We start from the raw sequence: 24,805 nt of genomic DNA on the forward strand, positions 1-24,805 counted from the left end.
TGTTCTGGATAAGAACTAGCATAAAGTTTCAAGTAAACATGTCTTTATCCAAGAAAAAGCAATGCATTATCCCCTAACTGCTTTACCATTTGAGGTGATGTATATTTATTTAATTTATTCTGAATAATTTTATGCTCACTCTCTTAGTGTTAGAATTCTCTTATGTAAACAATTGGAGTTGTAGAAAGCATTACCATTCTTCCACAAGTTGTCCAACTTTATTAATACATGATCATGCACATATATGTAGAATATTAGGGAGACATGAACCCTAATCCAAGAGAAACAGGATATGATATGTAAATACTTAAGCCTAATGATATAAATTTTTTGGAGGATATTTTATGATCACTTGTGTTTTTTTTTTTTTCCTTCAATGTAATCTCGAGTTCGAATCCCACCGGATCTACTTTGTTAATTAAATGAGAAAAAAATATTCATCTGTTTAAGTTAAATCCACTTTCTCGATCTATAAACAAATATCTCGAGCTCAAAATAAATATAATTTTTTAAAAAAAAAATCCTTATTCAAAGAATTTTTTTCTCATTAATCCATGTGGGCCTAAACCTTATGCATGGAAATGAAAATGTCTTCTTCACTTTACGTGGTCATCATCAAAGCTATGTCGTCTCCTTTCAACATGTATGATGTGATGGGGACTCTAAAGTTACATGGGATATCCATCCATCCATCCATCCCTATGGTAAGAATGTTGATGATGATTGAAAGAAGAAGTAAAGCAGTGATGCAACTTGGTAGTCTTTATAACTAGAAAGAGAATTCTGTTACTCAACTAGGTTTCTAACTTCCTACTCTACTACTTTTGGAGAAGAAGTAAGCATAAAGATTTGATAGTTCTAGTGACCTAATCTTATCTCCACTTTTCTTTTTCTTCGAGAAAAATGGAAACTTTATAGTGTCGCAGTTAAACTAATTTCGCTAGAATTTGAATACTCGCACAATATGAGTCGCTTTAATCATCTTAGCCATCTTTTGGATACATCTGCTTGGCATAAAACTGTGAATCAATGCATTACTTGATAAGAGTATCTCTCAAATTGCAACATGGTATCTCCACAAAACTTGTAAGGTATCAACTTATTCATGAAAGATATAATAAATCACCAGAAAGAAACTTTAGAACAGAGTGGGGGGAGGGCCAGAACTTTCTAACAATTTCGTCCATCAATCTTTCTCATTGCAAAAGGTATCAATTGGAGGTCGATTTCACGAAACTGTTACAAATTACATCTGAAGAGAGAGTCATCATCCAAAAGCAAAAGAAGTGATAACAGTTTCTGTCCAGAAGATAAATCCTAATCATTCTGAGTTAGCTTCATGAAGTTCACAATATTCTTTGGGGAACAAAAAAAGGGACCACTTATCTCAATTCTAGATGCCGTAAATGATCCCTTATCGTTACATGAGAAAAAAAAAATCATTACGAGGGAATTTCCAAGCGAGGAGAAGACATAGCCTCTACAAAATAATACTTCTCAGCTACATTCTCTTTTCTATTTACAAGGATCAGTTTATAGTGTTTGACATGGCAAATACTGCTGGAGGCATTGTTTCAAGTTTTGGAAGGTGACAGGCTTACATAGATGTGAATCCATACCGTTGGCAAGGCACTCCGCAGCACTCTCTGCAAACGTGTTTGCCGTCATCTGCACAGCGCAAATAGATAATGTTCATATTTCTTTCCCCATTATAACTGCACATACATAAGACCTAAATATGAAAAAAAAAAGAAATACAGAGGTGTTTGTTAAAATAAGAGACAGAAAGAGTATAACTAATTCACAAGCATCAAATGCATAAAACAATGAGTTCTAAAGTATTTTAAGAGAAGCTAGATAAGTCATTTTACTGTTATTGGATAAAAATCATGAAGGTTGGGCAAAAGTTTCAAGCTAGTTAGATAAGGCATGAAAAAGGGCGTCCTAGTGCATAAGGCTCACGCCTATGTGAAGGTTGGGAAGATTTGATATACACAGCCTTACTCTTATTAGTGAGGGGATTGTTTCCATAGTTGAAACCCCGACCACTTGGAAGCAAGAGACAAGCCTGACTGCTAAGTGACGCCATCGGCTAAAATAGATAAGGCATGAATATGAACATTAAAAACTTTATAACAACCAGACTAAAGGATGTGATTGATACTTTAATATAGAAGTTTAGAAAAGTTATGGAACCTAATGGTATCCTTATAGAGGCCTAGAGGTGAATAAGAGATGAAATAACTTGATCGACTAGTGTAAATTAAAGTATGAGAAATAAAAATCATGCTGAATGAGTGGAGAAAGAATACTTCGATGCCCATATAAGAACGAAACATGTCATTGAGAAAAACTTATGAGGTCTACTAATAAAGCTTTGGAGGGGAATATTTGACAACGTTAAGAAGTGAAGCAAGTGTATCTTAATATCAATTTGGTCTCCAAGTAAACCAAATATGACAGCAATTTAGTTGCTAAGAGGATTGGTGGAGATTATAGTAGAGAAAAATAGCCTCATATCTTGTATTAGAGATAGAGAACTTGTTGTGTGGTTCCAGGGAACTAACATGGCTGGTTTAAACTTTAAAAAAGTGCTTACTTGATCAAATCATGCTTTGATGTGGAGAATGGTTTATCATACAGGTACGCAGGTGTAAATTTCCTCACTCACCAAGATTCAAAGTACTCTTTTTGATTGCATTGGTCATAGATGACCTCACTAAGATATTCAATTGGAATATTTATGGTGTATGTTATTGATGATTTTAGTTCAATAGATCAATTTAACACATGAACAATCAGGTCGAAGTTCAAGAAGCTTAGAATCTAAAAAGTTTCAGAACAAGGGGGCCTACAACTAAATATACGACGAAAGTAAATTTGATCATCATTGAATGATGAGGTACTGAAGATGAAGCAATTTTACGACCTATTGTCTATGTTTCAAAAAGAAGAGATGATTGATGAGGACACTTGACATATATATCTCCAGTATATTGCTTTATTTTCATAGCAGGAGATTCTGTAGGACAGCTATAATTCAAACCAATATGACATGCCTACATGAATAAGTTCTTAAAGAATATATGGAAAGCCTTAAAATCATATAGAGGAGTCATTTCATTCAAGAAGATGTCTTGATAGGAGAATACTGAAACTAATGTGAGATGAAAATAGTAGGAATTTATAGCAGGTATTTTGAGAAAGAATCTCCCCAAACATCATTGAATGATTGAAAAATGACAATATAGTCAACCTCATATAATTGGAACTAAATGTTTAGTTCTTCATGAATCAATTCTGTTGTGAAAGGCAACATGCTCGTACAATTTCAGATGCACATCTTTCAGTATTCTTCAATTGGAATAAATAGTTATAAAGAAATAGAGGGGCATTTTCATTTTGATTGTAAGGAGAAAATCATTTTTTACTTAGCTAACTCCTATTATATACAGCAGTGATATTAACTACCACTCCAGAAAATTATGCTTGTTTAGCTTCTGGAACAAAGAGGTTAATATTATAGGGTTAGTTGGCTGAGATAATAGTAACTAATCTTTAAAAAGGTGCACTATGAGAAACGATGGCCATGCCAATGGCACACCCCTAGTCACTGACATGCATTTATAATATTTTTAATAAACTTTTTATGATATTCAAAAATATTTTTAGATCTTTGATATATCAATCTTTGATTTTCAATTTAAATATATATATATCAAAGTTCAAAATCTACATTTAATACTTTATCTTTAGATTATTTTTGTAAATGACATATTTTAGAAAAAAATCGGAAGTTATTTGTATTCCTCGAAAACCCCTGCCCACATCACCGTTCAATATTTCTTGACCTATTATTGGCTAAACTACTTCAGCACCAGGTCCAATGTGAGTAGGATTAGAGGTAGATCTTTGCTTGCTAGGCAAGAGAATAGCAATTTACAAATTCTATCTTAGTAGGACATGTATTTCTATTACTATAAAATTAATAAATAAATTAATAAATGAAAATGAACTAGTTAATGCCTTAATGGTAGGTTACCATTAATCTTAAAGATAAAGCAACAGTTAAATATAAAATATTGTTCAATACATACTATAATTGAACACATTCATTAAGACTAATATTAATAATTGAATACTCCATAATATAATTGAAAATAGTTTAATAATTAAAACTAATATCTAGTTGAATGTAAAATAACGAGGATGATCAAGACTTCATTTGTCGGCACAAGAATAGCACGAGAATGTTACATTAAATACTATTGATATTCTTCAAAACTCATTCACTGATAATATGCTTATTGTACCGTCTCACATAATCTTCATACAAATAGAAATTTTATGATCTTCTATAATATAATATAGATATTAAACATGCATGGGAATAAACGGTACCGGATAGGCATAAACATATCATAAGCATAGGTAGATTGTGAATATAGAGTATAATAAATGTGTTCTGACTATGATGGATGTGATTGATATGATGATAATTATGATGAACTCATATTATTTTGTGGGTGCACCTTTCCTAAAATTCTGCTACCTACAGACTCAAGTTCTTAGTAAAAACAATACCCTTTTGAGAAGTTTGTGTAATAGAAATGCATATCTTATCTTCATCATCACTACCACTAAATTGAGTCTCGTTATTATCACCATCACCATCACCATCACCATCATCATCATTATTATCATCTCTAGTCCTATTATTATCAATTTTATCTAAGTCTTCTAAATGATCAACTGATCAATTTATTTAATAATAATTAATAAAATTAAAAAATTAAAAAAAAGAGCTTCACATGGCACAATGACCGACACGCAACCATGTCGGACAGGCACGGGTCGGCACAACACGGCTATCTATGCTATGTAGCCACATATGCGCCACAGAGGTGGTGGCAGTCTGAGGCATTTCTTGTGTGTGCAAGGTTCAAGTTCAAGCCTAGCTCGGGTTCTAGTTGTTCAAATAACCAGCAAGTTCAAGCTCCAGATGGTTAGCTCAATTAGAATCTGAAAATTCCTATTCAAAATTGTAAATAAATGGAACACAATATTCAATGACCAGCCTGAGGCATTTCTTGTGTGTGCAAGGTGGGAAATTGTCAATAAAGAATAGATATAAAAAAAGCTCGCCCTATACAGGACTTAATGCTTTTGCGCAGTGGAAAAAAGGAATATTTGCTTATGCCAAGAATCAAACCAACCACCAGCTATGAGATTACTCCTCGTAACAAGGCTTACTGGTTGGGCTAGGAAATGGTTGTCAAAACTAAAAGATTGAATACTATATAGAAATTCCATAGGTATATATTTTGAATTTTGAGCAAGCCAAGACCAGCTCAAGCTTGGTTTTTTCAGCAAACAAACAAGATCTCAGCTGCGCCCAAGCGGCTTACCAGCCTTCAAATTAAGACACCCCTAGTTGAGACGCTATCTGTGCCAAGAAGCTCACAAGCCTTCAAATTAATTTGATACCCCTAGTTGCGACACTAGCTGTGACAACTGACAACCAGCACAGCAACCCTTGTATGTTAGAAATAATTTATTGGGTTACTTGGGCAGTGATATAATTATAAAGTATAGTCCTACTTATAAATAACAGAGAGAATGGATGTCACTTGAAAGGTAATGCACCATATTAAGATGATACATGATTGAATGAAGGAAGCTGTGAAACAAGAACAATTTGCTGAAAAACTTAACTGCAACTATTGGAATCCTCTTCCTCTTTTGTCCAGCATCTGTGCCACCAGCAGCAAAATTTGAGCAGGTGAGGACTTGCTCATCTCCACACAATACTGAAGCATCCCAGTAGCCAATCTCTTCAAAGGAGCGAATCAATCTTGTAGCTTGCATGCCATCCATTACTGGCATGTGAACATCCTGTAGACCATGAACACCTACATTTAAACTAGGAATTTAAACAATATTTCATAGCCACAGTGCAGTTTGTATTTAATGGGTGATCTGATCAAAAGAAAAAGGTTTTACTGTATATTATATGGGTCCGTGACCAGCAATGCTTTAGGAATAAATATTTGTCTTGCTAATTAAAAGAAAAAGGTTTTACTGTATATTATATGGGTCTGTGGCCAGCAATGATTTAGGAATAAATATTTGTCTTGTAACTCACAAACTAATCTTCTATGAGAGTATTGAGGAAAAAAAACCATCTTGATGCCTAATATCACTGATCCTTAAGAAACTCTGATTTTATCCCAAATCATGTCAATGGATACACAACTTGCTTGAATAAGATTGCTATATATACATATCTATATAAAGTTATAAACTCTCCAACTGCAACATTCAGGTTATCTTTCGAATAACTACTTAGTTCTGTCGGTTCTTGTGGCACTTTTTGTGTATTCAAACAATGCAATATCAAGTTGCCCTGAAATCAAACAAAGATGCAAGACTTTATGATTCTCAACATATTAAAAAAGATTGTTTTCGTTTGACTAGAGAAAATAATTTATCTGCACTAAAGGTTTTTGAACTTCTCTTTTCTGAACTCTAACAACTCCTATTTAGAGGGAAAGAAACACACTGAAGAAGCAGAAGAAACTACGAGAGCTAGGACCTGTTCTTACAATATTAAGTTGTGACTAAAGAATCTATAATAGACAAACTTTAGAGTGCTCAAAAGACAATCAGCTGTAACCCCTTTGCATTAACATCAGCATTGCAATTTGGGAGTCTACCAACAGCAGTATGAATATGCTACCATTTCTTTCTAGTGTCTTTTCAGTGATTAATAGTAGGAAGAGACATGCTAAGTAATATAGAAAGTAGACAGTAATTTGACATTGTTTTAACTACATTTCAGGTTCCAATAATGTTTCTCTATTCTGGGAACAGGAAATTGTTAGAACCCCAAAAGAAAAATACAGGTCAGATGGTTCATGATTCTAACAAAATAGAGAATATTATGCCCTCCATATACAGTAAAACCTGAAGTAGCAGCAAATGTTAATGAAAATTATAGTTGCAAATTCCATAGATCAATGGTTCTTTCTTGGGAAGGTTAATGTGGAAAAACTAATCCATTAAATGGCTGCTTTGTAATGAAAATAGAAGTAAAGAAACACTAAGAATTAATCTTTTCTCAGCTGCCAAATAATGAAATGAAAATATGGTATCTTACCATTAAAATAAGATCATACTGACAACGCTGAAGTGCACGAATAGCTCCTAAGCCATTATTCACAATATCTACTCTATGGCCCAACTTCTTCAACATTGAATATGCCACCATAATGTTGATCTTATTATCATCTACAAGAAGAATTTTGTGGGAACTGCTAGATGGTATGCGCTGAGAGCTATTATCTATTAACTCATGCTCTAAGGCATGACTTGTAAGCCTTGACTTTTTGCCATCAGACTCACAGTCTCCTTTAGATGAAAAGGACTCGCATTGTGAACCTGAAATGTTTTGGGCTTTGTTGGAGTCCAACATGAAACTGCTATGCATAACAAACCCATTTGTTGTACCTTGAAATTCATGATTTCTTTTCTTTACACTTCCAGGACAATCTGCAGCATCACAAATTGGTGAAGCACTATCAGCCAAAGCCCCTTGCCTTGATGTCAAATCATTGGAGGAAAATGAATTTGACTCCTCTGACAAACCACAAGCACCAAAGGCATCAAATTTGCTACTGTCCAGGAATTCTGCACTTTGATCAGTGAACCCACCTGAAGTTATAAGAGCACATTGCTTCTCTGGCTTAAAAAGAAAAGATCCATTGAGATCACTAGCACTTGCATCAGCTATAGTTTCAGTATCAGGAACAGCTGAGACTTCACCATGATCACTGAGGGGATCCCGCTTTAGAGGAACCTTACAAGGTAATGTAAATGTAAATCTTGACCCACAATGCTCTTGGCTAACCACAGAGAGTTTACCTCCCATCAGCTCGACCTAATTGGTATGCATTCACAAAGTTAGTGCCATAAATATGTTTTTTCTTTTCTTTTCTCGAGTAATCTTTTCAAGGCAAGGGAAAACATTCACATGTTTTTAGAACATGCTACACGATGTTGCAACTCGCAAATGATTTCATACATTTAGATGTTTTAAATTTTGATGTCTGAAAGTATTGAATATATGGAGACTCCGAGAACATCATGGTTACAGATCTAGGCATCTTGCATTAGCAAGACGAGTCAGATGGTTTCATAAAACAATAATATCACCCAGACTTGCATAGATATGTAGCTATGAGCCTATGTCAATAGAATTTACAGTAAGATCCTCATAGGTAGCTGCCTTGTAACCTTTCCTTGGGTAAGGTAGGAAACCTGTCTTAAAAACTTATTCTATAGGTAGCTGACCTAGAATGTAAAATATGCCCTAATTGCCTCCCCAGTGTGTGGCCCCTTCATATTGCAAATGGACAAATGATAGATAACAGAGACAACTAAAAGACAACACGGCCCCTCTGTGACTCTTCTGGATACACAATTAGGGATTAACACCTAATATGATTCAAACAAGAGAAAATCGAAGTCTTATACGACATTTATGTTACCATCTAAAAGCTTATCCTAATCGGAATTTAACCCGATAGATATTAATAAGATTAAAAGTCGAGTTCAAAAATAAATAAACTTGTTCTAGCTTAATCCACAGGAACTTGTGCGGAAGCATTAACATTAATAAGGCAAAAATTATTGGGCTCTTGGCCACACTGCTTAACATGCCATAAAGATCTATTCCTGCTGTGTTGCATTACATTTTTGGTGTAATGGTAAGGCTTGTGCATTACATCCAAGAGGTCATAGGTTCAAATCTCAGAAACAACCTCCTTATAACTAAGAGTAAGAATGCATACATCGCCCAAAGAATGCATACATCTCCCTTCTCCAGACCTTGCATAGGCTAGGGTCTTGTGTATTAGGATGACTTCTTTTATGAAATCTTTCATGAGCATGCATAAACATTTATTTCCTAGTTATCCTGAGGTCTTATCAGCAGCCAGAATATCCAGTATCCTATTCAACAATAATTTCTGCTAAAATCTCATAGTCAATGTTTTAAAAAGCGGCCGCGGGTGGTAGGCGGTCACCCCATTGCCTAGCGCCTAGGCGGAAAGCGGGCGACAAGGCGGGTGACAAGGCAGTCTAGCATTTTTAATATAAATAAATAAGTAAGTATAGTATATACAGAAATTTTAATAGTGCACTAAACTAAAACACTAAATAACATAATCACATTGGCTAATTGCTTATTAGTGATAGCTGAATAATTGAGATATCTATTTACTAACTCTAGTTTATTCACATGAATCACATTTCAAAATTCTCTAATCAGAAATTATATACTTAAATAGCAGGCAATTAGTAATTCCCCCAATTAATAATGCATGACAGTGAAAAAAAATTCCTTCTCTGTAATCTTAATTTAATAATTCATAAAGCAATTAGCAATTAACTCCTCTAAATTAGTTAGTTTATTAAACCCGGTCCGCTATAAAACCTGACCCGCTCACTAATAACCTCATCTCGACTTCGCGGCCCACCTAGCACTATTAAGCGCTTAGGCAGCTCGCCAAGGCGCTTGGCTGCCTTTTGCCGACGTCTTTCAACATGGCGGGGCGGCCGGTGCACCGCCCCGCCATGGTGGCTGTCTTTTCCGCTTTTCAAAACAGTGCTCATAGTTACCTACTGATATTTGAGTTGCACAGAACATTCAATAATAATAGAATTTGTAATTGATGATACACAAAACAAGTTAAACCATGATCAAGCATGAAGAGAAGTACTGACTCAGTTGTGCTACAAGTTAAATCCTTCTTTCCAAAAAAATGCTTTAGTGGGAACAAGCTTAGGAGTCTGTAAGGTGAAATATATAGGAAAATTCTTATTTTGTCTTACCAATTGTTTGCAAATTGCAAGACCAAGCCCTGTTCCACCATATTTTCGTGCATGATCATCACTTGCTTGCATATACTCTTTAAACAGCAAGGGTAAAGCCTTTTCTGTTACATCAGAAAGAGACATGTCAGGAACCATTAGAGTAGTTTTCACAGGGTATGCACAAAGAACTAACTCAACCTGGTATTCCAATCCCAGTGTCATATACGCTACAGCACAGCCACACAATTGTCTGATGCTGCTTATGATGCTTCTCAATACCTTCATCAGGCAAACATTCCTTCCCAATAGTACTCTTTTGCTCAAGATCTTCTTCACATTGTGGACAATATAAAGTGTCCCTGTCACTAGAACTTTGAGTTGTTGAACTTTTGAATAATAATCTTGTGGATGGAAAATCAGAAATTTCAACTGTAAGTTTTTCATGGAATTCCGATTGACATCCAGGACACTGTTCAGATACCACGTGAAGATTTATCCCAACTTTTCCTTTATGTGTGAATTTAACCGCATTGCTGCAAAGTTAGTTCCCACATAAATTTTGCTATTCACTTGCTAATATTATCAAATCGAAATTTGAATATCTAGAAGAAAGATTCATTGCATATTCCACCCATCAACAGACATACTGTGATTGTTGGTGTAGGATTACATATCAGTTCTTGTGCAAGAAAAGAACAATCCATCCTTTTGTTGTATATTTGCATTTCTCATTTAAATATTTGCTGAATTACCATCTTGTTTAAAGAAATGTCAGTTTACTCAGAAAGATATAACATTTTTTTAGGTAATCACACTATAACAGTTCTCCAAGAAGAATTACATAAATCAAGAATAAACAAGAAATCTACATTCACCATGACCAAAATCACTGGCATCCATATTGGCCTCCTTATAGAATGTATAAAGAGATGAACAAAAGACTTCTTACTGATTTGTTTAGTTCCAAATTCATAGAAATATATCTCTTAATTCAGATAGGACATTATTTTTAGTTCAAATATGTTTACCAAATGTTCCACATAAAATATTTTATTCCTCTAGAAAGCCAGAACTTCATCTTCCCTAGTCCTAGAACAGGTCAGTAGCTTGGGCTTCAAATTCTTAACTTATTTGAAGTTTTGAACTGCAAATGATGTTAGGCAATAACTGTGCAAGTACTACTGGTTAATGGTTATATTGTCATATGTTTCATTTGTAAATTTTTAAGAGGCTATATTCTCACATATTTCATTTGAAGTTTTCCTAAAATTTTCACAATGTTACTATATATGTTTTTTTGAATGTATGAACTTATTCGAACAAACTCAATGTCAGACAAGTGCTTTCCACAGGTATGAATTATCATCCATCACTAATAAAAACTAGGAAGAACTAAGCTTAAGCTTAAGATATGAATTGAACACTTAAATATGACTTTCAGATGAATCGATCCTGCAAGTTCAATTTGATTCCAAGAACAATGGAAAATTCAAAGAGCAACAAACGTACAGAATGATGACAATAAGTCTAGAAATATAAGCAAATCCATCAAAACTAGACAAACCCAAGAATAGTAGATCATATTGGGGCTCAGAGAGTAATTTTAAAAAAGTGGGAACTTTTCTGGGTTTTCATATCATATACTAAATTTTAATTTTAATTAAACTGAAACACCCATATGAACAATCCCTTTTGTCATTGGAGTGAATATAGATGAACCATGGGGTTCCTAATTGCAGAGTTATGTGCAAACATCTTCCAATGATAAACAACCAAACCAGGTCTCATTAGGAAGCATAGTTCAGCGCCAAGATTTTATCATTATATAACAGAATTATCTTGAAGAATACATTTCTTCATGCATAACAAATATCAAGAAGGTAAGAATAGTTACATGTCTTGCTTAACTCTTACCTGATCAAGTTAGTCAGAATCTGCCGAATCCTTAGGACATCGCCTATGACCTATAAGAATATTACATAGTTACAGCAGTTACTCAATATAACAGATTAACGCTAGAAATATGAATTGAGTCATTGCTATTTTCTCTATAAAGCAATCATCAGCTCCTAGAAGTTAGTTGTGTGTACTGTGTGGTTATTAGTGACAACAACAAGATTCTTCAAGGTCCTAAACAAACAACTTCTCTTGAACTTAACATAAAGCAGACAACAGGAAGTACCTTATCTAGGCACATATACATCATTAAAGTCAGTCAACGGCATCCAAGAAAGTCTCTTCTTTTATACATTAAAGCAAGATAACCTGTATCATTACTGAGACAACTAAAGGGCAATCAGAAGTCATACCATTAAACAAACTCAGTTCTTGTAATCAGCCTAACACAGATACCTTATCTACAAAAGATTTCCACCATTTGTGTTTCCACAGACCACAGTAGGATGTACGCACCAATGTAATGAAGAGGAGAGCTTTCTTAGAGCAGGAGGAAGTTTATTACAAGAATACAAGTAATATAAGCTCGAGTCTTCCAGATAGTAGAGATCACCATAGATTGGATGGATGAAGCACCCCTACTGCTTGTGCATTGATGTAAAACATACCAGAGCTAGGATATGAATTGAGTTCAGAAGTTCCAGCAAAGGACAAAAACATATCATTACCAATTTGGACTAAATAAGAGAAGGAACAAGAAGTAACTACTGATTTACATTTCAGCAACAAAATTTTAAAAGACTGCAAGACAAAGAGAAGAGGAAGAATTAAAAGAAGAAGATTAAGAAAAGATACACGACCAACAGAATCTCGAACAATCTATTGATTGCATGACTTTTGTACTAAAGTCATATAACCAAAACATTAACCCAATCTTACTATGGTAAGATTTAGTTGCCTTCAACTCTATGATTTGCAAGAAAAAGAAAAAGTGGAATTCCAAAAAAAAATCAAAGAACACCTAAGACTTTCTAAAAAAGAATTCTAAATTCAAATGGAAATAAAAAATTTCCAGTCCATAATGACTAAACTAGGACTTGGCACATTAACCTTAAAACCAACAGCAGAAAATAGCTAAAAAACTACCAATAATAGTACATAAAATTTGTTGTTTCGACTCACTAGAACTCTACACTAATACACGTCCTACTGTTATAGACATCTATTAAATGTGTCTATAAGGTTTGATCATTGATCCAAACGTTGGCACTTCCAAATAGGCTACTAAATGTAGGGAAAAAATGGTCATTCAACTGCTTCTAATACATAGAAACTCTCCTGGTGTTTAGATAATTAGATCACTTACCTCAATGGGCACATTGTTGTCTACATGCCCTAACAAGGTCAATTCCTTCTTCAGTGATGCAGCAGCAGTTTGAAGTACATGTTTAACTACCTCTCTAGGTCTAAACTTCACAGCCTCCAACTTCATGGCTCCTACACAAACAAGGAAAGCATTATCAGATGAGAGTTCAGACTACACCATAGTCTAAATCCCATAAGGGAAGCAGAAAAGGAGAGAAATGTGAAGAATAGTATGAATAACATTCAGCTTTTGAATTTTTTGTTCCCAAATGATAAAATGCGTGGCCTGGTTAATGTGGTCTGCATACTCGTTAAGTTTGTGTTTTGAACTTGCAATATTCTGAGCATAATGGTTACTTACGCTCATCTTGAGAAACTCCAATTTATGGATAATGAAGAAGCCATTTAAAATACATTCATGACATGAATACAGCTTCATATAGTTGCAAATAAATGGATGAATTAATAAGTAGGAACTACTCATATAATCAAGTCTGTCGCTTCTGACCACTCGGCCACTCTCCCCTTCCTGGGCTGACTTCACAAGCAGCGGCTAGTTCAAGACTCCATTTGCAAGCTTCACAGAGTCTTCCAGAAGAATTTCTTTTATTAACAAGGTGTTTTATGCTTAAATCCAATCCTTGGTATAGGGACATTCTAGCAATTTCACTTTAAGGGATGTGAAGTGCATGGAAATTCCAGTAATCAAACAAAGTGATCCCTTAATATTTAATATGCCAAACTTTCACTAAATTTCCTCAATTGGAGCTTGATCTGACCTTCATAGCGGGGATAATAGTTCATATCAACAGTATCAGAAACAAATTCTTTCACTAGAGAGACACCCTAAAATTCTGAATCAGATCTGCATACAAGAAGTTAGGAAGCTCCAATTCTCATAATCTGACTACATTTCTTCTGCTCTTGTTTTCAGTTGTCTCCAATCTGAGGGATGAATATTTACCAGATTTATGACAAGGGATAGCCTATAGGGTTGAGTGCAACTTTAAGTTCTACAAGTACTTTTACCTACATGAGTATTGTGGAAGGAGGTCTAAGAAATAACACAAAAGTACAAAAAGGAATTCGGATCAGCAATGATCGTGCCAGTAGCATGTGCCGTGCATGCCTCGGCACACACCATCGTGCCAGTGGCACACCCTTACGTGCCATTGGCATGCATTTATAATATTTTTAATAAACGTTTTAGGATATTTAAATATGTTTTTGGGTTTTCAATATATCAATTTTTGATTTTTGGTTTAAATATATATATTAAAAGTTTAAAACCTACATTATAATGCTTTTTTCATATTATTTTTGTAAATGACTTATTTTATTAAAGATAAAGTAATAGTTAAATATAAATATTATTCAACACATACTATGATTGAAGACATTCATTAAAACTAATATTAATGTTTGAACACTTCATAATATAATTAAATATTTCATAATATAATGGAACACATAATATTAATTAATAATAGTTTAATAATTAAAATTCATATCGAGTTGAACGTAAAGTAACGAGGATGATCAAATACTTCATTTGTCAGCACAAGAATAACATGAGAATGTTGCATTAAATATTGTCAATATTCTTTAAAACTCATTCACTAATAGTATTGCTCGTTGTAACGTCTTCAATAGTCTTCATACAAATAAGAATTTTATAATTCTCCTATGATATAGATATAGATATTGAATGTACGATAATGAACGGTACCGGCACAGACACATGATAAACATATGCATATTCTGATTCTAGTGAGTGTGATTGATATAATGGTAATTATGATGAACTCTTATCATCCTGTGGATGCACCTCCTGATGTCTAGTTACCTATAGACTCAAATTTTCTGTAAAAATAATACATATCTAAGAAGGTTGTGTAGTAGGGATGCATGTCTCATCTCCATCATCACCGTTAGTAGACTGAGTCTCATTATTATCACTATCACTATCACCATCACCATCATTATCATCAATTTTATCTAAGCTTTCTAAATTATCAATTGATCAATTTGTTTGATAATGATTGATGAAAATAAGAAAATTTAAAAAATATCTCCACATGGCACAATAACCGGCACGGTTCGGCACGGGGGTGTGCTACTGGCCGTGCTAAGAGCCGTGCTGGTAAATGATCCAGATACACTGACAGGTGACTGTGTGCCCGAGAGATATGGACCATCATTATATTTATAGGAAGCAACAACTCCTAAGGAAAAATCTCCCCCTGATAGCTATTTAAAGTTGAAGAGGCTCGAGTAATTCTCTAATATGAAGATCGACATATCCTAAATTTATCAACAGAATCCTACAATGGTTTAGTGATCGAGTCTGACACCAGTAAAAACTCTCTCAACCAATAGATACTCTGAATCCTCAGTGAAACAGAGCTGTGAAAATGGAAATCCAGTAAAGAACTACCATTATTTGGAGCTTAGGCTCTTATATAGTCACAGATCTGAAAGTAGGTTATCTTGATATTTGGCTAGCCAAGTGTCTTAGATTACTAAAGAACAAGCTAAAAGAAAAAGCAGCCCCAGAAAGATAGAAGGGATCAAAGGATTCTGGACAGGGGGGTTGACTTGAATGACAATTAAACAGCAAATGTCAAAATATATTACTGTGTTCCTGGAATGAGAAATATAGTGAAGATGCCACTGTATACAAAAGTGATAGGAATGCTGGCAGCATGCCTAGTGTTGTTACTAAAATTTAAAAACTAGAGCCTTTCTTTCTATATAGCTTCTTTCTGCCTCTCATTCATTTTCAGTGCTGTGAAGACCAAGCAGGAAGTTGCCATCAACAGCTCACCAACTTGCTCTGACACAGGAACTATATGTCCACTGTTAGTAACTTAAAGGACCTTTAACTTCACCTTTCTCTCGGTGGTCAGAAATTTACCAGGTTAGGTGCCTGTATATAGTTCCAAATTGACTACAATGCCAGTAAGTGAAAATACATACGGCCAGTTTCATTTCATTCACAGGGCAGGCTTAGGACCCCGTCCAACAAATATAAGTCCCTTTCTTGGACTAATCTTATAGATATTAAGGGCATAAAGAAAGGCCCGGGTAAAATAATGTACTCCTGAATAAGCAACATGTTTCCTGATCTATAAGTCTCTTAGTTTGCTTGCATGAACCGACTAAATATCAAAACTGCCTCTCTAAGAAATCAGTGCATGCAACAACGTACTCCTGAACCAGCAATAGCACTTATTTAACAAAAGCTAGCGTTACTCGATTAAAAATCAACCAAATCATATGTCCTGTCAGCCAAATCATATGCTTATCCCAGTATGATCAGCATGTGCACCTAACCTGTATTCTCTGCTCTAGAAAGTTAATTTGTTACCTAACTGGCCAAGTTATAAAGTTCACCATATTTCATCACCTTGGATGTAATGTTTAGCTGAAGCCAAAAACAATTATGGTAGCAAGATATATGCATTAGGTATACAAAACCTTGTTGATTTCAGTACAATAGCTTTCCAAAAATCAGCATATCCAACAATACCTGACTCAACCTTGGAAAGGTCAAGTATATCGTTGATCAATTGCAAAACAAGATCTCCAGAGGATAACATAACATTCAGCAACTCATGTTGCTCTTTATCCAAATTAGTGGACGCTAAAACTTGAGCCATGCTAAGCACCCCTGAGAGAGGAGATCTGATCTCATGAGACATAGTTGCCAGCATTTGTTTTGCACGCATAGTTTCCTCTACAGGTATTGAAACAGGTGAGTATCATTAGGACCAAGGTAACCAACATATTAAAAGCACCATTACTCACACATCTTAACTGTTATTTTATAACCTTGTATATGCATTGTCTTATTGAGTTCGCTTTCTTTAGCTTTCTGGACTGCTATCTCCTCCCCTAGCTTTGCCATTTTCTCCCTTTTTTCCACCTGTAGTACAGGCAAACTGGAATAAAGTTTCTCTCCACGAATCAAAAAAGATGAAATAGAGAAAGAAAGGTGGTAATGGAAAAGAGGGAAAGAGAAAAAATATTGAAGTCTCGGTCTCCTATCACTTGATATAGTGGCATACAACCTGTTGTAGCATGACATACAAGTGACTAAAAAATCAACTACTCTTGGGAGAAAAATTACAAAGAAGGAACTTAAACGTAGTAAATGATGAGTAATTATAGAAAGTAAGACAACACACAGGAACTAACTAAAAACCTCACTAGGTTCCTGGGTCCCAGTATTTAGAAACAAACAAGTGCACAAATGCATGATTATAGTGGCATCTTATTAATCTCTTAATTCATAAAATCTCAATATCTATAATAAGAGTTAATTCTCAACCTTATAAGGCAAGTCCTAGATAAAATCATAAAATAAGGATAATTATATCATTGGCAAAGAAATCCTCGTTCACTCTCACAATCAAAAGCCAAAATGGTATTAAAAAAAGTAAACAAAAGTGATGTAAAACGCATATCAACTTCCGTGAAATGGAAGAAGCAGGACTTTTACTCACTCACTCTCAGGTCAAAAGGGATGTCACAGGAAAAAAAGGACTACTAGACCCATTAGAAAGGCAGATGTTAGGGAGATATAACTTATAAATAAAAAGACAAGGAAGTCAAATCCCCCTGAAAGGGAAGAATCAGACCACTTGTTTTCCATGAAATACCAGTTTTCTAGTGGTCGTGGCGACAGCATTAATTTCAGTACAGATGAGAACAGAATAATCATTTAAAGTTTTCAACCAGGAATGAGCACTACAATTGATTATGACATAGAAAATTCAGTTTGAGAACAAGTGTAATAGAAGAATAATGGCAATTCAACTATGTCCTTTTAAATGGTTTTCTCAACATATTGCAAAATAGAAGAATAAGACAGTAGAACTGTAAAAGTATAATAGCATCTATACCTGATCGGTTACATCCATTCCCATATAATTCACACCGATGGTATCTCCTGCCTTGCTAAACACCGGTTCAACATATATCAAGAAAGTCTTTGCTCCAAACAATGGGGTATCAAATGTCAATTCCCGCTTAGCAGGTAAACCTCGGTCTAGGACTTCTTTCTTGAAATCCTGAATCTCCTTTACACCAATTCCACTGAATATTTCAATATCTGTTTTACCTATAATATCCTGAAAAATCAGTTACAACTGCATCAAAACTTGAGAGAAAAAAATTTACTGTACAGAAACAGCTGTTTCACAAAAAGAATATCCCAGCTGCCCAGCATACAACAACAGCTGGATTAAACCATAGTTTTAAGTTCTCTCTTTAGGTATTAAACATGGCTGAGTCTAACTTAACATAAACCAAACAATGTGAGCAAGCATACATTATATACGAAGAACTTATTCTTGATAATCTTGTCTTCAGATATCTATAGGCATTTAAACTACAATCAGAAAATTATGTGTAGTCACAAAATTATCCCATTGAACTTAGCTAATTGAAAACTTATATACTAAAATCGCACCGTCGTCCTAATTGGCAAGTCTGAGCATGATTATTCCAATAATTCTCACTCAGCATTTATTTCTAGTTTTCTACATATTATAAGACCGAGTAATGGGCGTTTCATGGTTCAGATGTTTAAGAAATAAGAAAACGATTCATAGAGAATCAGAGCGGCTGCAATGAGAATGCTGAGATGGATGGGAGCATCTCTAGAAAATAGTAATATAAGGACAGTTGCATCCCAGACAGATTTGCAGCAGTGGTAAAATGGATTAGGTTCAAGAAGTATCTTCAAAGTTTGTTCAGACAGGAAATTGGCATACAACAGATGGAAAGAGTATGGAGAAGAAGAAGTCAAGTGAAAGGATATATCATCTATAAATAGTAAGATTACAGAGGAGAAAACTGATTCAAGTGAAAGGTTCCACGAGGGTCAATGGAAACTTGCTAGATGGAGAGAGAGAAAAATATGATGTCTTCTAGTTGACTGAGGTCAATGGTCATAGCCAAAGATTAAAGTTCAATAGTGCAAGAGATTCATCTAACTGTTCCTAACAAAGTGGCATATGAGGTAGTAATGTTGCTTGACTTGCTTCACCATTCTGAATAATATACATATATATGCACATTCAGCTTCTTTCTCACTTTTCAACACAAGTTCTTTCAACTGTTGTCGAAGTTGTTCTAGAAAATATGTTCTTTACTTCCATATTGAAAGCATTTATTCATTGTGAGACTGACACAATTAGATGTGTTGGCAAGGACATTCCCAAAGATATGCAAGTTGCACAGATAGGCTTTTAAAATTTATTAGCTTCATGCATTGAGAGGTAGACGCAATGTCATGATATATGAATATGAAGGACAGTGCACTACCTGTGTCATCATAACTTAATAATGGTGTCCATAAAATCCAGACCTATTGTAAACTCAATTAACTAAAGAGAAAAAATATACCTCCTCTGCAAGTGATGGAAAGTGATTATATATGAAACGATACCGCAATTCTTTGTCCTGAAATAAAAGACAAGATTGTAAGATGGACTTGCTATACAGTAGATAAGATACCGTCTATTCCTTTATTAAGAAAGTATAAATGTGCACACTAAGCATTCCAAGATAGAATTTATATATCAATTATCTGGTACGTTCCAAGATAGAATTTATTGTTGAAACCAGTAACCCAATTATATAATCCAATAAGGACATCAGTGTCAGATCATAAATATTTGGAGAAAAAAATTATTTTCACACTGTTATATGATTGTCAAACATATGAAGATAAAACATCATGCTTTCATTGCCATTTAGTTTTACATGAAGCAACAGAAATAATGTGAAATTTGCCTTTAAGTTTTTCTAGTAATGGTGAATCATCAAATAACCTAATATTTAATTTCTTAAGTTTATATTCCAAGCAGCAATACTAACAATGATGATTTCTATGTAAGAAACCTTTGCTCATTCCAAAATTGAATTTACCATGAACATTCATCTTTTAAGAATGACACCTACCTTAAGCATTCTCCCTTTTTCCTCCTCTATTTAAAAAACATCTCTTAGTCCATAAGGTTCACCACCATGCACAATGGTGGTTGATTTACCACTCAAGTAAGAAAAACCTTCACAATGGAAAAAGATTTCACCTTTCCTTCACCCATATTGCATGAGCCTCGTGCAATAGGAAACTCTTTCCTCCTTTTGTTGGATAATGGAGTGATTCATGGTTTGGTAAATATTTCTTTTATTCATGATTTAGGCATAATTAGTCAAAGTAATCCATTCAAAAGGAGGAATGCAAGAGAGAAACGTTAGCCAATATGAAAGCCAAAGAAAAATCTTTTTCAGTGAATAATTTTCTACACTTGACAACCAACAAAAGGGTGGCAACTTTTGACCAAACATGCCAACCCAACACAAACCCACCAACCGATAGAAGGCTTCGGGTTTAACAAAAACAAGTACATGTCTGTCATAAGAGGATATTAGTAATTAAGTGAGTTGCTTTCATGTTTGCCTATGCTGCAAAAATTAAGGAGCAAACTCTTTTGCAAAACCAAAGATGGAGTGTGCAAATATTTGCAAAATTTCAGAAAGTTTTGTTAATGTAGATCAACTTTACTGATATGAAACTTTTGGATAATCTTCTCTCACTGATATTGAACCGGAGTGACTGAGGTTGTAATCCTACTAAATAAGAGTATCAGATTAGCTCAAATAGAGTTAGTATTACAGTACGAGAACATTCATAGTTCCCTCTGCTTCTTTTCATGTTTCTCTCTCCATAAGAATCCTACTTAACGAAAGAAAAGTAAAGAAAAAAAAATCATATAAAGAAAAGTAAAGAAAAAAAAAATCATATAACTGCACAGACACCACCATGATATCCTGCACAAGATATATGAAATCTAAAATTTATCTAACATATCTACTGCAAAACAGTTTAGCATAGGGCACCTGGTGACCAATAACAATAGGTGCAGTCTGAAGAATGAAGTGCAAGAAGTTGTCAGCTCTTTTTAAGATCTGAGATAATTCTTCCACTGGTGAGGACTGCGTTTCGAGATTTTTAATTTTCTCCTCCAATTTTTTCTGTAGTGCCTCTGCTCTGTGGATACTTGACTCAAGCAATTTATCTAGTTGCAATGCCCGTTGTTTCCAGTATGTAACAGTATTATACTGTGCATCTATGTCAAGTTTTTGGTTGTACAAAAGAACATCATCCTTCCTACTAGGAAGTGCTTCCCAGATGTCACAAACTTCATCTAAAATAGAAATTTGTCGTTTTGCACCAACATACTTTTCTTCCTCAAAGCGATGTTCCTCTAGGACCTCTAGTTTCTTGAGTTCAACTTCTATTCTCTGTTTGCGTAGGATGTCAAGCTCTTCATTTAGAAGGCGAGCAGCATTAGCCTGCTTATATTCCCAATGTTTTATAAGGTATGCCAACTGAGAAGAACCCTTTTCACTGTAATTAGTGAGTTCCCAGAGGCAGTCAAAATCTACAGCAGTAGACTCTTCTTTGATAGTAACTTCCTCCAGCATATCTTGGTCTGTTCCAGGCTTCTCTACATTGAACTGCTTCCTAGCTTTATCCCCTATATCTTTAGGCCACATGGAAGGCAAGACATCTAAATCTGCTTCTCCAAGATGTTCATCCCCCATTCACAAAAGATGAGAAACAGCTAATAAAATTTGCACTGAGTTTCACTCGAACATCAGTAAGCAGAGCATCCAGCAGTTCAAACCTTCATGTCACAAGCATCACTGTTCGCCACTAATTTTCTGCTCAATATTCAAATAATTGCAGTATCAATAATGTATTTTTGGTGGCTAACAGAAAGCAATGATGCTTTCCAGCAGTTCGATCTTTATTCAAGTAAGAACATGGCAGCAGACCATCCAAGTTTGAAGCTGTAATAGCATGTCAAAGGGTTCAGTATTAAGGACAATGAATAGCGTGCAGTATGAAGTTCAAAGCACTGATAGTAAAATGTCACAACTTGTGATGGTTACAAAGAAGAAGCAACAGAAATATAGGTGCATCGAGGTAGATATATCATGTAACAAAAGGGTAACACTAGCAGGTTGCTTAGATTAGTTTAACACAAAAAAAAAGGTAAAAATTTGCATTTGAAGAGAAACCAACAAGGTTCGTTATCATGCACCAACTACTCTATAAACAAGAACAAAACAAAATACAATGAGAAAACCCAGATAGTATTCAGTACATGCAAGATAGTCAAGTACGGACACAGGATATATGCAAAAAGAGAGCACTATTGACACGAAGCAACTCAAAGATGGTCATGCATTAACCAAATGCTCCAATAAACCGACAGACAGGTATATTCAAGCAAACGTCTAGAGAAACCTTCAAAGGATATAAAGGTGCATTTAAAGAACTCATGCCATTGTGGTCTGGGTGCAACTAATAAAGACTCAGGTCTGCAAACAACGAAGTGAGGCCCCTAGATGAACTAATTTCCCACAGCCCATTTAAGTAAATACCAGAAAGACTTGAACTCTGATAACATGACACCCCGCGAACGAGGCAATGCGTCAAATCACAAAGCATTTCCATTGAACTATTTGCCCACATCCCATTGAAGTCAATGCCATAGATATTCGAACTATGATATTACAACACCGCAAGAAAGAACCAACGCGTCAAAGCAAAAGATCCATTTCCCAAGATCAAACCTTTCGCACGAAAGCACAACAAAATCCGATCCAATACAATCCATATTATAAAAATAAGAACAAAAGAAACGTACCGGAACTCCCATATTTAGGGGATATTTGTAAGAATAATTCGCCAAAGCGAAATCTTGTTTCTTCTTTGCGGGGTTTGGAGCTCTCGTGAATGGATAAATCGGTGAAACGTAGAGAAAGCGAGGGAGGAAGGAATCTAAGAAAAGGAGGAGAAAAGAGGCGACCATGTGGAGGAAACAATTTAAAAATGGGAGGTGAAGCCGGATTAGAATCTGGATAACAGCCCATATGTAATGCCGCGAGGAAGTGGGAGGACTGCTTTGGTGCAGTTCTTCGATCCCTCTCTGGTTTTGGTACTCGAAGAGAGCAAGAGACGATGAGAAAGTGCAAAGAAAAAAAAATTAAAAAAATAAATAAAAGGCGTTTTGCAAATAACCTCCTATTCTTTAACATTATTCCAAATAAACCCCTCCTTATATATGATATTTGCAAAAACCCTTCCCCTTTTATCAAATTTCCACACAAACCCCTCAAATTCAACTTACATAAATGTGTAGATGGATATGCAAATAGCCATTCCAAACTGCTAGTTTTCAATTAATTGTATACTTAATAGAAAAACAAAGCTGCCCACAATGTTCTCCACCACTTGTATGACCAAATAATTGGCACCAACCTCACGTTCTTGGCATCAAAGAAAAAAAAGATTAAGCTTATTTAATGAGTACACCCATAAAAAGTTTACTTTTAGATTGCGCGCATTCGACAGTTCTGATTACATTCGAAGAACTAAATAAATAAATATATATATATATATATGATTGATCCACACGGAATCGGCGTGAACCAAATCCCAATCAATTAGGTTTAAACTAATCACTTGTAAGCTAGTAGACCACTGAAACAAATATATAAATACTTCATCAAACTAAAGATCCCATGAACCTTTCAGAAGTACAAACATAGGTATAATATATAATTTTATAATCTCCAATTTGGGGAGACAATTAATCACTTTATAGTTGGCATTTTATGGGAAGGAATTTGGATAACATTTGACCACTTGGTCACATGGAAATGAGGTTACCACGTCACATAGTAGTTGAGTTTTTATAACTCCTAATCATTCCTTTAAACATAGATTAATGAAAAAGATGGGGTCTAATTTAATTGGGTCTTGTCAATATTTAGTAATGCAATCCGTATTGTATTAAGTAAAGTTCTTACTTTACTCTACTTAATTGCCTTGAATGTTATATAAGGAAATAAGTATCTTAATATGGATTTTTGTTAACCATCTTGAGAGAAATGAAGAATTTAATCATCCGACCAAGATCCAGACAATTTTTTTTTCTCAAATAGGGCTAATTAATGTTGGGAATTGAGGTTAAATCTTCATATAAATCATAAAAAGAATTCTAATAAAGTAATCAAGCCGGGCTTGCATTTTTGAAGAACATATTGGCTTATTCAAATCCAAAGTTGGTTTAATCTCACAACTTTAGCAAGTTGAGCATTATATTATGGCCACATTAAAGCTGTAACTAAAAGCATCTATTAGCTGTAATCCAAGCATAATTTAACCTAAACAAGGGGCTTAATTAACCTGCGCCCATAGATTAAGAGAGGCTTAATCGCAACCTCTTAATTAATTTTTTATATAAGACATGAAGCACTTTTGCTGCATTAACCTGCATGGGTGCCCAATAGAGGTAGGCATGTGCATATGAAACTATTTGAAATTTTAATTAACAACTTTGAACAAAAATATTATTTAAGTAATAATAAAGTTCAAATGTGCAACTTGGAACGTGCAAGATGGTTGTCTGCATACTATTACCAGGAGGCAAAGAATAGTATTTGAACAAAATTAAATGAAGTTAGTATTGGAATTTGATGATAATAATTTATTCCCATTTAATGGGAGGAGGATCTTATGGTAAGGGATTTGCATGGATGCCAATTCTCCAAGGGTGGGTTATTTTATTTGTAGAAT

At 34.7% G+C, this 24,805-nt stretch overlaps 1 protein-coding gene across 1 annotated transcript; it reads right to left on the bottom strand.

Annotated features, from left to right (window-relative positions):
• Nucleotides 1–1,207: 1,207 nt before the first annotated feature.
• Nucleotides 1,208–23,176, bottom strand: LOC140793181 (probable histidine kinase 1). The gene is made up of 13 exons (XM_073144524.1): nucleotides 22,872–23,176; nucleotides 21,052–22,008; nucleotides 19,552–19,608; nucleotides 18,045–18,272; nucleotides 16,972–17,065; nucleotides 16,670–16,876; nucleotides 13,139–13,269; nucleotides 11,791–11,840; nucleotides 10,075–10,409; nucleotides 9,895–9,998; nucleotides 7,160–7,939; nucleotides 5,716–5,895; nucleotides 1,208–1,668 (listed from the first exon to the last, which is right to left on the bottom strand). The coding sequence occupies exons 2-13, from the start codon at nucleotides 21,757–21,759 to the stop codon at nucleotides 1,534–1,536; spliced, it is 3,009 nt and encodes a 1,002-aa protein (XP_073000625.1). The 5' UTR covers nucleotides 21,760–22,008; nucleotides 22,872–23,176; the 3' UTR covers nucleotides 1,208–1,533.
• Nucleotides 23,177–24,805: the final 1,629 nt, after the last annotated feature.

This window comes from Typha latifolia, chromosome 8, assembly GCF_019914945.1.
Source record: "Typha latifolia isolate L0001 chromosome 8, TyphaL0001v2, whole genome shotgun sequence".
NCBI lineage: Eukaryota > Viridiplantae > Streptophyta > Magnoliopsida > Poales > Typhaceae > Typha > Typha latifolia.

Coding starts and splice junctions, on each gene's coding strand:
- LOC140793181 (XM_073144524.1), bottom strand. CDS start 21,759: ATGGGGGATGAACATCTTGGAGAAGCAGATTTAGATGTCTTGCCTTCC. Junction 10,410..11,790: donor ATTCTGACTAACTTGATCAG/GTAAGAGTTAAG, acceptor CTAACTTTGCAG/CAATGCGGTTAAATTCACAC. Junction 7,940..9,894: donor TTGCAATTTGCAAACAATTG/GTAAGACAAAAT, acceptor CATACCAATTAG/GTCGAGCTGATGGGAGGTAA.